The following is a 15581-nucleotide window of genomic DNA, read 5'->3' on the forward strand; positions in this document are numbered from 1 at the left end:
AATATCCTAAAAGTTACAAGGGATACAACAAGAATAATTGAATCCTGGCTCCATGCAGGACTACCCAAAATTACACCCTATTCCTGAAAGTGGTGTCCAAACGTTCCTTGAAGTCCAGTGCCCTGTGCAGCCCCTTCCATGCCCACCGCGCTGTGGTGCAGCACTGTCCCTACCCCAGCTGCCCCTGCCCTGACACAGCTCCATGCCGTTCCCTCGGGCCCTGTCGCTGTCACAGAGCAGAGCTCAGCGCTGCCCCTCCGCTCCCTGGGAGAGCTGCAGCCGCCATCAGGGCTCAGCTCCTCTGCTCTGTGCTCAGCACACTACAGGGCCTCAGCTGCTCCTCCTATGTCTTGTCCCCCAGAGCCTTTGTAGCCATCACAGATGTCCTTTGAATGCTCTCTAGTATTTCTTTCACAATTCTCAAACCAGGAATTCTTTCCTATCTGTAAGCCCATAGCTTTTATTAGAATACACTCTAAACACAAACTTCCAACACAGAAAGAAATATTCTCAGATGAGAAATTAAAATAAAACAAAAAACCTCAAAGATCTAATCCATGGCCTGGGACTCACTCTCAGGGGCCACCAAATTTCTGTGTGTTCTGGGAGACAAAGAAGTTGCACACAATCCAATGAAAGAAGCACTTCCTTTTTGCCACTAAGACTATTATTTAAACAATTCCATTTAAATGATCTCCAAGAAGTCTGATTCAGCGTGAGATGAAACAGGGCCTTTCAACTTCCACTTCTATCCTTAAATTCATGTTTGCATACTTGCAATCTGATTGACAGCACATAGATGTGCTGCACAAAGAGGAAAGTTTCAGAATCTTCACAGACTAGAAATAAACAGACAAGTCATGAATGGCAGAGAGAAGCCTTCAGTGCTGAGGGTAGGGAGGGGGTTGGGAAGAAGCAAGGAAGGTGAAGCAACAAGAATTTTCAAGTTTTATGCAGCATGACTAAGCTACGCTTCCTTAATTAAAAAGCAAATGAAAAGTTGGTATAATACAAGTTCGACAAAATTCACATTACCATAATATACAAACTAGCTCAAGCTTCAGATTAAACTCTGCAGTAATTGCCTTATTTCAATACTTAATGTAAACAAGAAGAGATCATATTATCAAAGCAAAGATAAAATGGATTTAATTTCACCTGACATGAAAGACCTGCCACATCCTCAGAGATTCTTTAGCATTTTCATGTTCACTCTTTGTCCTTACTAGCCTGTTCATCTAGTACTAAAAACTTAATACTAGGTAAGCTGTACAGTATTCTCATATAATTCAGGAGATTTATATCACAAGATTTAGGTAAGTATCTAATCAGGAGGTAACAGATTGGCAGGAGGCGATACTAATACGGATGAAGGCTTTTTAAGTACAAAATGGGAAGAATTTCTTTCTTTTTCACCTCAGATTTTTCAAAACTTCCTGCAAAGAGATGCTCTTAAGCTCACACCTAGGCAATACGAACATACATTTATGCTGTTCAGTGCATTCCATTAAATCCAAAGGACTACCTCAGGAGTCTTAAGGGAAAAAAAATACGGATTATGAAGAAGGACACCTTTAGTTTCTCAGATACTACACAGTTCCATACAAAGGAGGGGAAAAAAAACCTAAAGGAAAACTACTGAAAGCAAGATCATAAAACTGTTCTTCAAAAGGGCTCCAAGAAATTTTGCAGCAGATAAACAAATCCACTCCCTTCTCATAAAACACTTAAAACTTCAGTGAATTTACAATCAGAGTTGCACTTTATTCCCTTTTTACTTCCACAGAATTCTGTGGTATACATTGCTAAGAGGATTAAAGAACTCAACTTGGTAGATTCTTTAATTTATTTCTCATGCTAAGTGATACAGTTGTCCAAGCCTTCACAATATTCAGATCCCTACTACTCGCAGTTACAGTGGGTATTTTTAGTGCAATAGTCAAGGCTCATGTTAGCAATAAAATTGTTATAAAATCTGCATAAATCAGGTGAATCATTTTATATTTGTAAAAAACTTGTCCTTTCTCACACATTCAAAAGAAGATAAAAATGAAATAACTAAGCAAAAGAATTTTCTATTTATAAAAGTAGAAAAAAATAGAAAACATTTCATTTTTTTCCCTATACAACAGCAATAATCAAAAATAGTACAAAAGTTTATTTTTCTTACACTAATCTCTTTTATTCTAGCAAAAATATAAACAATTTCACGGTAATATTGCTAATTAAATGTTGAGAAAACTCTGCTTACCTTTTCTGTTGATATGAACTGAGGCCTATAGTTGTCTCAGTCTGTAAAAAGAAAAACAAATAAATTGAAGAGACTGACAGCATGATGTCTCATGTGAGGGCAAAAAAAAGTCAGCATCTGTAACAAGCTATTGATCACATTCTGAACAATGAAAGGGAAGTTCCAATTCAGAGGAGAAAACATGTATCTGCTTTTTTATAATTAATTACTTGAAGAAATTAAACCATCAGGTTCTACCCAAAGACCATTTGGCTCCAGGCAAGAACTGCTCAAGTTGTAGGGACTGCTACAAACTGTGAGACAAGCAGTAACTTAAAACTGAGAACAGGAAAAGAAGGGAGCGACAGAAAAAGCTACCGGAGACATAAGAAACAGATTACAAAGAAAAACATCTAGAACAAGTAACAGTCAAATAACAATCCTACTGCTGTTATTCAAAAAATCAGAAAACAACGCTGTCACCTCTATTTGATTAGTAAACTTTACCTCCTTCTCTGCTAATGATCTCCTAGCCTCTATTATTCATACCTTTACTGTCCCTCTGCTGGACATTACAGTTAATCATATAACAGGAGGAGGTAAGGTTGCCTAAGACATTCCAACCAGTTTGCTCTTCCTTAAGAAATCCCAGTCAGGAAGGCTCTGTATGGAACGACCTCTCTGACACATTCTGACAAGCCTTTTTTTAAGTTCTGTTTTGATCCTGGATTTGAGGACCAGATTTAGGATCTCAGTCCTTCTCAAACAAGCATCTCAAGGCCAAGGTCAAGAATTTAAATCTTCTAAACAGGAAAGGAAACGTACAGGTCTAATAAAGTCCATAGCACATATACTGACTCAAATTACACCATTCATAACTCTAGGAAAAAGAAGCTTCTTCACAGGGTGAATTATAATTTTTCACTTTGCAATTCATAACTAAAAATCAACTCCCTTGACTGGGCATTTCACTGACTTCTAATCAGCTAGAAGTTATATTTTCTGTCCGTTGCTAACCAAAGAAAAAGTTTTACTTAGGAAAAAACAATCAAATCTTTAGTTCAAATGTGAAAATCCCTACGAGTAAAGAATCCGTTTCTCTTTCTGAAGACAGTAATAATTACAAAATTTCCAACAGTCTATCTATTACTGTCATTTACTCCATAAAAAAATTAATGCTCAATTCACAACAAGGAACAATTTTGGACTGGAAATGTAAGTAGTAATTCAGATTTAAGATCAAATTATTTGGTTTAATGACCCCACAACTGATATCAAACTAAAGAAAGCTGGAAGAGAATTTACTTACACTCAAAAACCAAGATAACCTGAGGATCTGATCATAATTTTAACAACCAGACGGAGAATCAATTAGCTTTTATTTTTTAAAGTCTCAGAGAGAGACAGGCAGAAAGCCTTGCTAGGACATGGCAGGAGGAATGAGTTCACAAGAAATTTTGCTTTGCAGCATAGCATAATCAGGGCAGTTTTTCTTCATTAAACAACATCCTAAAGGACAATGTAAGTTGATTATTATATTTTAAAAATCAACAAATTGGGAAGCTTTCATTTAAATTTACATTCCACATTTGCACCATAATTAGGACAACAGCACTTTTTGTTGTTTTTTTTTTAATGCATTTTTTAAGTAGAAATATTTAACTTGCAAATTTCTCCTAGCAAAGTTATACTACTCACATATTAACAAGCTTTGACTTCAACTTTTTTTTTTTTTTTTTTGGTCAGTCATCATTTCCCATTCCCAGTCTAAATGACTCTACAGTCATTTAAAACTATTCTTCTCCTAAGTTTGCTGGTTCCATTCTTCCACACTATATTAGGTACCAGTGACCTACTGGAAAGAGACAACCAATAATTGCTGAGACAAAATTCTTCAGAAATACTGTCAAACTACTACCTGAAGTTCACAGATTTAAAACATTCAACCATATAGATCATTACCACCACTCTCAACAGTGCAATATCCACTACAAACAAATACAGTCTTCCTTTCAGAAATTGAATTTTCTGTAGAGAAACATAACTAAGGCACACCAGCAGTTACCTGACAGATGACAAAGCCAACAGGTTCAGATCTCATGACAAGGCAACCAAAATAGTTACTATCAACACTGTCCCATCCTTGACAACTAGCTTTGGCTCTAGCAAGGGAGCACATTATTACATTTTTAGCAATTTGGTAGGAAAAGCTGTTTGTTACCTAGTCACTTAAACACTGTCTCAACACAGCAGTCAACGTGCCCTAATGCCAGCGTTAGTGTAAGACCCTACTCAGGCCAACTTTAAACAGAAAACAGCAGAGATAAAACATAACTCCAGAAAATACAGGAACAGAAATATACATCATTAACAACAGCTGAACTACTACACAACTATAGGTGCTGTTTAACTGTTGGGAGTTACATTTTTGTGTGTAGGACCACCTAGAGTTTACTCTTCTATATTTGGTAATTAAATACCTGCAGTGAAAATATTAGTCTAGTCTAATGTCTGTATATTGAGTTTTAAAATCACAAATCACTTTGGCAAATTCTAAAAACAAAGCAAAAATCTACTGAAGACTTGCTTCTGAGGAAATGCCTGTTTGTGCTTACAGATATCTCAAAAACAAAGCAAAATGACAAATTAAATCACTTTTAGGAGGATTGAAATCAGGGTCAATCAAGACCAAAGAGACAGCATAGGAACTCCAGCAGCTCATCAGCTCAACCATAGCATCACGGAACTAAACCAAAAATAAATCTCATGTGGCAGTTTCTATAATTATCACTCATTTTTTATTACATGTTTATTAGTCTCACGGTAAACAAAGACATACAAATGTGGTCAGTTACATGTTTTAAATTACTTTTACTTGATCGTCAAGTAGAAATATAGATTTACTGTGTTTTCAAGTGTGACTACATCCCTTTTCCAACAGTCAAACAAATACCAAGAACTAAAAAGTGCACACCTGATCAACCAACTATAGAAAGTATGGGTTTTGCTGAATATTGACCGTTTACCAGGTAAAGAGAACTAAAAAATTAAGGTTTTTAATAAATACAGCTTACTCTTTTCCACTGTAGAGTATACATCTGTAATACACCAATAGCAGAAAAATATGATATACAGGAAAATTTATTACAACTTATTTGTACAGAAATATTAGAAATAACAAAATACTACCTTGCAATTGTAAGCTTGATACAGATCAAGAAAAAGGCTGCACGTGAACACTTAGTATTTTAAGAGTTATAAGTTACAGGGGAGAATTTTCAATTGCAATTGTTTTCTGATTCAACTGCCTAGTGGCAACAAAAAATAAGATCAGCAAAAAAAAGCAGTAGAAATGTACAACTGAGTGGGATAATGAAGCAAGACAGGAAAAGATCACCCTTTCTATCAGTACCGTGGGCTTAGAAATCCTCCTACCCAAATGCTTGCACTCAAGACTTGGATATACTTCAGAAAAATATGACAGCATTCTGCGCTGGTTTCAATAAGCTGTTTTCAATACATAAAACAACTTACCCCAGGGGTGCCCGCAAGAAAGATTTCACATAGACAATCTGTATCTGAAAGTACACCCCAATAACTCATCAACAGTTTTTGAATGATCCAGGCCAAAAAAGAGAATCAAAACCCTAGACCTTACACTCTGAATGTTGCCCCTAAAACTAATGTTAACTTCATCTAGAAAAACAAAGAAAAAAAATCCAACCAACACCATCATCTTAATATCTCACCAGTTTGTTGTAACAGCCAGACTTTATTTTTTGGTAAGAGGTCACATTACCTAACACTACATTCAGTTATCTAAACATAGGCCTCTGCTGCCATTTGAGATCAACACTCCATGGCAACATGCCTGGTTACAAACTGTTTCTCCTCTGTCCTGTGCCATATCTGCCAGGTCTACACAGATGTCCTTGACAGTACAGATCTTCTCAAAAAGCACTGGTTACCCATGTTTAGACAACTCAGTTAAAGCCCTAGTGTCTTAAACAAGGTTAAAAAGGGGTGAAAGGGGGGAGGGGAAGGTAAAGCTCTTAATGAAGACTTGAGGTTTCTCGTCACCAAGTACACCTCTTAAACATTATTGAAATTCTCAACAACCAAAACTTTCTGTATTCCTACACTCCTTTGGTTCTCACCTTTCATAAAAATTCAGAATATTTTTATTTAATGGTGTGGTGAGTACCCCACTTGTAGAAAAGCTATGCGCCATTAGCAACAGGATGTTGAGAGAGCTACAGAACCAATATGTAGATGTTAACTTCAGTTGTCATTGCTACATTCATCATCAACTCCATGTTAAGAAGGATAATTAAAATAAGCAATATTAATGATTAACACCTTGCTTAAGGTAATGAAAAAAATAAGACTGCTGTAATCTGGGAGGTAGCTGAAAAGTGGATTGAGTCATTCTTGCTACACACTTTCACGATACAAACTCAACATAAGGAAACAAAAACATCAGTCAACTTCAGCTGATGCAATATACACTGTGGACTCTGGCTTTGCAACAGTCACCTACTCCTGGGCATCAATTAATGATTTTAAAGCCTGGGGGTGGCAATTCTTCCTGCACAAGAAGCAACTATAGCCTTTAAGGAGCAGAGGGACTAGTGCAGCTTACAAGCAATGGCAAAGTGAGAAAATACCATACACACTGTAAAGGAGTTCCAGAGGCCATCTCTTCCAAATCCCAGTTCAGAAGATTTCCAGTGAGCACAGGTCACTCACTGCTTTGTGCTACTGAGTACCAAACGTCTCCAAAGACAACAATTCTGACTTCGATAAATAACCTGGTCCAGTATTTGATTACCCACAGGTTTTTTTTCCTTATATTATTATGGAATTTCCATGGCACCAATCTGCATGCATCCAGTGCCCCTCAGCCTTCCACTGCGTACACTGTGGAGTCTATTCCATCAACAGAATACTGCCCGTGTGGGAAAGACCTAGGGAAATCACATCCCTTATCTGGCCTCACTTTTGTTCATATCAATCAGTAGGGAGTTGGCCTTGTTCACTACCAGGGCACAAGGCCAACTTCTTTCTGTTTAGCTTGTTTTTCACCAAGACCCCCCCAGACCTTTTCTGCTGCACTGTTTTCTAGCCACCCACTGCCCAACCAGTCATGCTGCACAGAGTTATTCTGCCCCAGGTGCAAGTCTATTTGAGCAGAAGCCTTGCCTTCCCATCTACCAACTACTTTGCCCAATTTGGCAGCATCCACAAACTCGGTGAGAGTGCTCTCCTCCCCATCATCCAGACTGATGAAGACAACATTAGGCTGTATTGACCTCAATATCAAGTTCCAGGGGACGTCACGTGTGACTGACTGCCAGGTGAACTTTGTACCATAGAGCACGCTCATACAGATCAGTGACCCACGCAATCTTCTACATACTTTTCTGACTGCTTATGTGGTTTGTATCTTAGCAGTTTGTTACATATATATTAATGATTGTAAGTACATTAAATGTGAATATTAATACAGATTATGTCAAAACCATTTTTAAGTCAACAAACGATAGAAAAATTTGAGGTAATAGAAAACACTTCTCAACTTCATGCTTTGAAACAAGTTACTAGTACACCAGAAGAGAATGGTTGCCAATTCTATAAAGATACTTCTAAATATACCATGCCATCTGAAGTACCGATCATGCAGATAATACTAAAAATCCTTCAGCTAGAGATAGCAGTGCTGATTTCCATGCATGTAACACAATCTCTTAGTGTTCAGCTTTCTCAGTGCAAGTCATGTTAAGGCTCCCCTTATTTGATTTTAAGGATGGTTACATTCCTGCTTACCAGCATTTTTGACAGTTTACAGTAGTTTCCCAAAGACAGAAAATGCATATTAACTATACATAAACTCACAGTTTGTTATTTCTATTCCAGTGTTTCTTCAATAGCAATAAATAGTGTTAAAAAAAAATTCTAGGTGTTAGCCTGCAAAAATGCACTTCATGCACTTAAGATTAACAGAGCATGAGAGAGTACAATGATAAGTGTTTCACACTAGAAAATTTGACTGAAATCTGTAGGAATAGGCTACTTAAGGAATACTAGTACCTGAGAAGAAGTACTTTCCAAACACTTAGTCTGAATGGAAGATTACTCACTGTATTACACTGGAAACATGAAATGTTTTTGTCATGAGAGCTCTTGACATATAGACTGACCTGGGAAACAGCCTTTCATGAAACAAAAGCAAATGAGAACTTTCTTCTGAAACATTAGTTTTACTTTACTGGCTACTTTTCAAAATGAAATCTTCAAAAAGCAAGAGTGCGTTAGCTTAATGTGGAAGGATAAGCTACAATTGTTACTTATTGTTTCAACGCTCCTAATCTTCACAGACGACATGATCGTCAGAGGGGCTGGAAGCACAGCAAGTCTGGATGAGGCACCAAGAAGAGGACCTAAGACTGACAAAATGAAATCCTGCAGAAGGAGAGCTCAAATATAAAACTGGAAACAACTGACTGAACGGTATTTCTAAAGCAAGAAGGTGGGTGGAAATCACAGCAAAATACAAACTAGATAAACAAACTCTCTCAAAAATTTCCATCTCATACAGAACTATTAAAACAAATATTATTAAGTATGGAAACAACTAACTGGTCCTTTTTCAAAGTCTCAAATAATTCAAGTCCCAATTAAGCACTTCAACTAGTGTTCAGAGAAACAGGAATCCAGCAAAGAAAGTTACCAGTTTTAAAAGTTAGGGAAACCTGCAACTGTTATTTCACTTGAAGTTTTAAGAAAAGGAGAGAGAAATATCTGCTAATAGCACTCGGTCTCATGGGTTTCTACAACTACTTGAAGTATGTTGTTGAGAGGAGGATGTCAGTCTCTTTTCTCAGGTGACAAGTGATAGGATGTGAGGAAACCACCTCAAGGCTGTGCCAGTAGTTGGGTATCAGAAAGAATTTCTTCCCAGAAAGGGTGGTTAACCATTGGTAAGGGCTGCCCAGGGAAGTGATGGAGCCCTGAAGGTATTTAAGAGACGTAGATGTGGCACTAAGGGACAAGGTTTAGTAATAGAAATCAATAGGTCACATCCATGGTTGAACTTGGTAATCTTGAAGGTCTTTTCCAACCCAAATGATTCTCTGATTCTACATGGAGCACCTTCTAATCCACATACTGGAAGTCTACACCCAGAAGTAGAGTCTTTGCTAGTTATCTAGCATTAGAATACTAGTATTAATTAATGACATTTCCATTATGATTTCATTTTGCAATTTATTGCAATTTACTTATTTACATATGTAAGGATTTGTGCTCTGTCACAAGATACGTTTTTACAACAACCCATCTTCTCTGTTGTTTGTTTTTTTAAATTGCTCTGAGTAGTCACAAGAGGTCACCATATAAAAATTGACAGAACAGTAAATAAATTGTAAGCTAGAGTAAACGTGCTATATCACTCTGATTATAAGGAACTGGCTTCAATTACATAAGTATTTCTATCCTAAGAGCGATAAGCTCTTAATATCATAATAACTAACATATAAACCAATTATTAAAAATGTTTCTCTCGATGTATTTTAAAATTATTCAGCAATATATTAGGAAAATAAGCATTCAAGCGCAATCCAAAGATTACAAAGCAGCATCCAGGAGTGTTTGACTTTTTCCCACCATCAAATTTAAACTACTTTTTCACTGACACATCTCATAACAAAATCAGAACGATTAACAATCCATTTTCTTCTTTTTACTCTTTTTTTAAATCAATTATTGAGATTGTTCACAGTAGTACCATTTCTTTCTAGTCCTGAGAGCTACAGAAGTTGCTAATATAAATCAATAATTTTAAACTGTGTAAGATTCTTTTTAACTGGATTAAAAAGGAGTCCTAAAATGTAACTGAACTCAACCATATCCTTTCCATCTCAAAATCTGTGCAAACACCTCGGCCCAATTGATTTGGTCAGTCATTCCTATTAAGCCATTCTTCTCAAGCAAAATATATTGTAATCAAGTATGCAACAGAAAAGCTAAACCTAGGCATTTTTTTCCTTCCATTTTTTTTTTCTCCTAAGTGATATTTCCATGCAAATTGAAGAAATCTCCTGGATCAAACATACAATAATTGAGACCACAACTACCATAAGGAAAGGTTCCACTGTTCTACACTGTATGTCCATAAAAAGCTCATACGTATCTAACATGGGAATGTGTTTAATACACAACAGATAAACATGTGTTAAACTAGAAATGTGCTTTTTAGTAGTAGTTTTTGTTTGTTTAGTTTGCTTTGTTTTTAAAACCGCGACCTTCTCAATTGTTTCGATCACTGTGAGGGATCTTGTACAGTATGACTTTAAAACTTGTTAGAAGTTATTCTTATGTTAAAGATTAAGAAGAGAAAACAACTTAGTAAGGTAGGCAGGGGTGGGGGAAACCCTCATATCTAAAACAAATAATTGTACAGTGAGCCCAGAACTATATACTCTTCACATCTGTAGACTCCAGCATACTAAACAGGAGGTAGAAATTGTAAAGCAAATACTGCATTGGTAACTAATAAAGCTAAACAGTCACCTGACAGGTGTTCTATCTGTTAAAAAAAATTATTTGCCTTTTTCTCACCTTCTCTTTTTCCTCTCGCCTAATTTTAACAAAATATATTCTCAACATACACGCATAGTATACACATACAAAATTGTAGTCAATACAACTTCAGAAGTCTGCAACTCAAAAAAGTGGTAAGCCATACTGTCATGTCTTTCTTCCCAGTACCTAAAATCATCTCAAAATTTTAGCACCTATTCTTTTAATGTTACATATTTTCCAGGTACTATATTGCCGTTCTTGTTAGTTTTCTTCTGGCATACAACAGAACAGAGGATAGTATTTGCACCAATCTCCTTACTACATTGACTTGAGCTTTCTTTAAACTCAGAGGTTAATTGCTCCCAAGGACTACCTTTACACTAAGGAATTCTGTAACACTTCTCAGCTCCTCTAGCTATACGTCTCTAACTCTGTATTCAAGAGAACAGAGAAGACCCCCAGTTTTTCTGAGAAGGAAAAAAAATTATACAATGTGAACAAACAGGCAGAACAGAACTGGAGGTAAGATCCACCGGTTTCCTGGCATGAAAGACCCGGGGCATGAGAGCCTCAGAACACACCAAAGCATTCTGATGAAAATAAACCTGGAAAGCCAAGACATTTTTGGACTGGCTGAAGTTTCCTGTTTCCCATCACCAAAAATCTACTTACCTATGAGTTTCAAAAAGTAGCTATCAGAAATGAGAGGATTAAACATTGTTAATTCAGATAATTTACTCAGAGTACATACCTGCAATAGGTCTCCTTCATCAAAACGTAGCATTTCTATTATGCCATCTGACTGGATGAAAGCTGTTTAGAAAGACAAAAAATTAAAGTCACTTGACAGAAAAATACCTTGTGTAAGTAGATGTTATTAATAACAGCAAAAATCTGCAATACCTTGTTTCATAGACAGAACTATGACAACTCAAAGAACCAATACAGAGATTAACAAAATAGCAAATTTTTGCTACTAATTACCCTCAGAGCTCCAAGATGTTCATATTGATAAGCAACATGCTTTGCAGATCACTCTTCTGAGATTAAAGCTAGCAATTTATTGTATGGTCCCTAAAAAGATCGGCTGTACTGAGCTAAGTCAGTATTTTAACTGTATTTATTACCAGGTGCCAAAACAAGTTCAATGCACCCAAGCCCATGGACAATTATGACATTTAAAAAACGAATGTTTCATTTCTACACTTAAAATCTTAACTGTACACCCGGAAAATCTTGTTCACACAGTTTTCTAATCCTCAGTGTAATTCTCCATCTTGACAGTAACATCACAGATTTTGAAACAGTTCAGAAGTGTTTGGATCAAGCTACCATATGGTTGAAGTCAATGAGAAGTTCATTCCTCAGTCACGTACAGGATACACAAAAACAACCCAAGTATTTGAGATATAGCCTCAAACTGGAAAACTGAAACAACACGAAACCTCCATACTGTGTTGTAAACAACTGATCCCTTTCCTACCATTTTTTTTCATGACTGTCTTTATCATTCTGCTTGATAAAGTTTAGAGTGTAAGAACACATCTCCCTCTGAAAGGAGGTACAACTTCACAACTCTGAAGTCCAGCACCATAAATCTTAGGACGTAAACCAGCTCATCACATTCTGCAGCACACTGACTGTGGCACAAGCAGTACTAGTCACTGCATCAGCAATAGCTTACAATTTTGCACGTGTTATTATTATTACCTTAATGAGTTTCAGAACAAGAAAAGGCATCCTCAAGCATAGAACTGGATTTTTGTCAAATCTTTTACACTGAAAAACATACATACATCAGACAAGAGCAAAAACAAAAACCCATGGGAACAAAACATCATTTTAATAGCTGTTACAATATCAAGTCCTAGAATTATCAGGGTCTGGGCTTTTAAAACCGAAATTACTGGAGCAAATCTGTCAGTTTAAAGATTAATCCTAGAAACAAAGAACAAGAGGATTCTTATGTATGTATTGTCAGTTGAACAGACAAGACATTTAGCTCGCTGTTTAATTTTGCCCTAAAATCTACTCAATATCTATATGAGATTTGCAGCACAAAAAGAAAGAAAATGAAGCTCTGACATTAAAACCCGAAGCACAACAGTCAAGCAGAATTTCACAAAAATGCCACGCCTATCCTCTGTGCAAAAAATCTAAGCCACAAATTAACTGATTCAGAGGAAAAATTGCCATCTTTTAACTAGAGAGAAATTCAGCAAGAAATGCTTACTAACGTGTTTCATTGAAACCAAGTTTAACAACAGTTTTATAAAACAATTTATCTTATTCTTCCTAATAAAGAAAAGGCACTGTACTTCTGAGGCTGAGCTTTTTGGCATTCTTCTAGTTTTTTAGTTTTCTGATTTAAAGACAAATAACATCCACAACTTGACTGGGACATCAGGCAGAAGCAAACCGACAAAAAAAAAAAACAGAAAAACAGAAAATAGCTTTTTATATTCGTAATCAATCATTAACAAATGAAATGCAAAAAAGACACTTCTTCAAATGTACACTGTTGTATCAAATCTTTATATTTTCTTATGGTCCCCCCCCAATTTAAATAGGATACACAAAGAGCAGAAAAGCATCAGTTCTTGTGTAACACTAACACATACAGAAGCTCACAGCCCCAAGTCTGACGCTTGAGCAGCCTGAGTTCAGGCAGCTCTTCTGCAAACCCCAAACACTTTCTCAGCCACTTCACAGTTACTTCAACTTTGGTTTACCTTATGAACAAACCAACAGATGTTACAGAACATTCTGAGCGGATGACACAGTTAAATAGAAGTGCCATTCATCACTGGATCATTTAGGAAATGTTTTCAGAGAGCAGGTGACAGTTAGTGCCAGGTGTAGTCAGATGCACTGCAAAGCTTGGCTGCTGGCCATTACATGGCAGTTGCTTCTGAAACCAGATCATGAAGATGTTTCTGTGGTTATACCTTTTACTTTGTTTTAGACTGTCTCTCGAACCTCTGTACGTTATCAGTGATTTCATCAAAGCAAGGAAATGACAAGTGAATACCCCGATGAAAGCTTGTTTTTGCAACCGACTCCTCAGACTCTCAATTCAGGATGAAGCAACAAGTCAACTCATTCTAATGAGGCAAAAATGATGATATTTTGTAAAAGCTCTACTGGCGAGTTGTAGGGAATCATCCAAATTCATGTACATGTAGCTCACAAACTGCCTGATACAGCCCAGAGAGAGGACAAAGGCTCCTTCAAAGTGAAATGCAGGTGCTGCTTCCTTCTCAGTATTCACCCATTCCAGAATTAGAAGCAGTTGCTCACTATTTGCACTTGTAGTACCTGAGCTAAGCAAGTTCACAAGCTTCTGCAGTGTAAATCCAAAAATAGTCTTCTCTGTCCTTCTATACAAGATATGCATGTCACCACTGGAGGTCATTACCAATGCCAAAAGACTGCAAGTAATTAAGTATGAGATCACTTGGGCATGCTTTATTCGGTGAACCCTTCCCCCCATGCTACAGAGGAAGATGACTGCTTCTGCGAAGTCCCTGACAATTTCTTCTGGAACAACTCCTTCTCAAAGCCTGCACCAATACCTCCATAACAGGAGGTATCCTGCACCATTACACTCCATAATCAGCCTAATACTGTAGCCGGCCTTCAGCACATCAACAAACATACTTCCATACTGTGGAACGATGATCTGCAGCAGATGAAGAACTGCTGGCTATGCCATTTCACTCACCCCTGCCACTTGCCTGGCAGCTGCTCTGAGACTGGCACAACACAACATTTGGGGTAAGAAGCATTTCAGCTGTCCCAGCATGATCCACCACTGCACAAATCAGCAGCCAAGAAGCCAAATTACGCATCAGGAAAATTATTTCTTCCTGAGCCTGCAGGCAACTGAAGCCCTGAAGCCTGATTATAATAGCTATTAGTCAAACTTTAAGTGTTACTAGCATGTTTAGGGTCCACAGAGGAAAAGGATGAAGATTCAAATCCATGTCAAGGCCAGAAAAATCATCATCTCCTCTTTTCCTTCCCAATGTCAGTAGGTGTAAGCAGATCTTTCCCAACAGACAGTCTTTATCCTTCCAAGCACACCCAAGCAGCATTTGCCAGATTCATGCAAATTCACTACAGTGTCAGTCATTCTCACTACTAGGATATTGCATGATCACAGGGTCAAATTTATCCAGCTTCCAGTCTGCATATTGTTTTCCTCTTGCCAACCAGTATGTCAGTACTGACAGAAATGATATAAGCTACAGCAAATGTTAAAAACACTGGGTTTAATTTTCTGCTTCCACTGTACCACCTTTGAAACGTAATTTCTTTAAGTTAGCTTTCCTATGAAAAATCCCACAAAATATACCAGAAAAGAAATAAGAACACAGGTCTTTCCAGTTGCTCTGTATCGCCCTTTTCTGTAGGGCATTTTTAAGTCTTCCATAACTCCATAAAAATTAAAAGGAAAAAAAAAGAACAAAATTAATCACCATAGCTGTAACACCCCCCTCCCACTCCAAACCACAGCTTTCTTTAAGAATAAAAGCATGTGCCATACAGATGTTACTACCAGTAGAACTCCACATGTGTTCTTCTGCTCTTTGTAACAATTAACAGTGTTCGAGGCTACACAAATACCTAAAGTAAGAGAATAGGAAACACCACCTAAGCAAAAACAGATATTGAATAAGTTCTTCAAAGCTTAGCTGCCATCTTCTCACAAGTTAATACACAAGTAGCAAGCAGACATTTTGCACCAATGCACTCATATTTTAAT

The 15581-nt window shown here is 37.1% G+C and overlaps 1 protein-coding gene across 1 annotated transcript in view; it reads right to left on the reverse strand.

Annotated features, from left to right (window-relative positions):
• Positions 1–15581, reverse strand: part of TMEM131 (transmembrane protein 131) — an 88249-nt gene that overhangs the window by 58637 nt on the left and 14031 nt on the right. The window contains exons 2-3 of the mRNA XM_065741170.1: positions 11565–11626; positions 2252–2292 (exon numbers count right to left, since the gene is read on the reverse strand). Coding sequence (XP_065597242.1) covers positions 2252–2292; positions 11565–11626 — 103 coding nt within the window. The remainder of the gene's footprint in view (positions 1–2251; positions 2293–11564; positions 11627–15581) is intronic.

The sequence above is a fragment of the Cyrtonyx montezumae genome, unplaced genomic scaffold (assembly GCF_038088225.1).
Source record: "Cyrtonyx montezumae isolate F1298 unplaced genomic scaffold, pur_monq_1.0 scaffold_3, whole genome shotgun sequence".
In the NCBI taxonomy this organism is placed as follows: domain Eukaryota; kingdom Metazoa; phylum Chordata; class Aves; order Galliformes; family Odontophoridae; genus Cyrtonyx; species Cyrtonyx montezumae.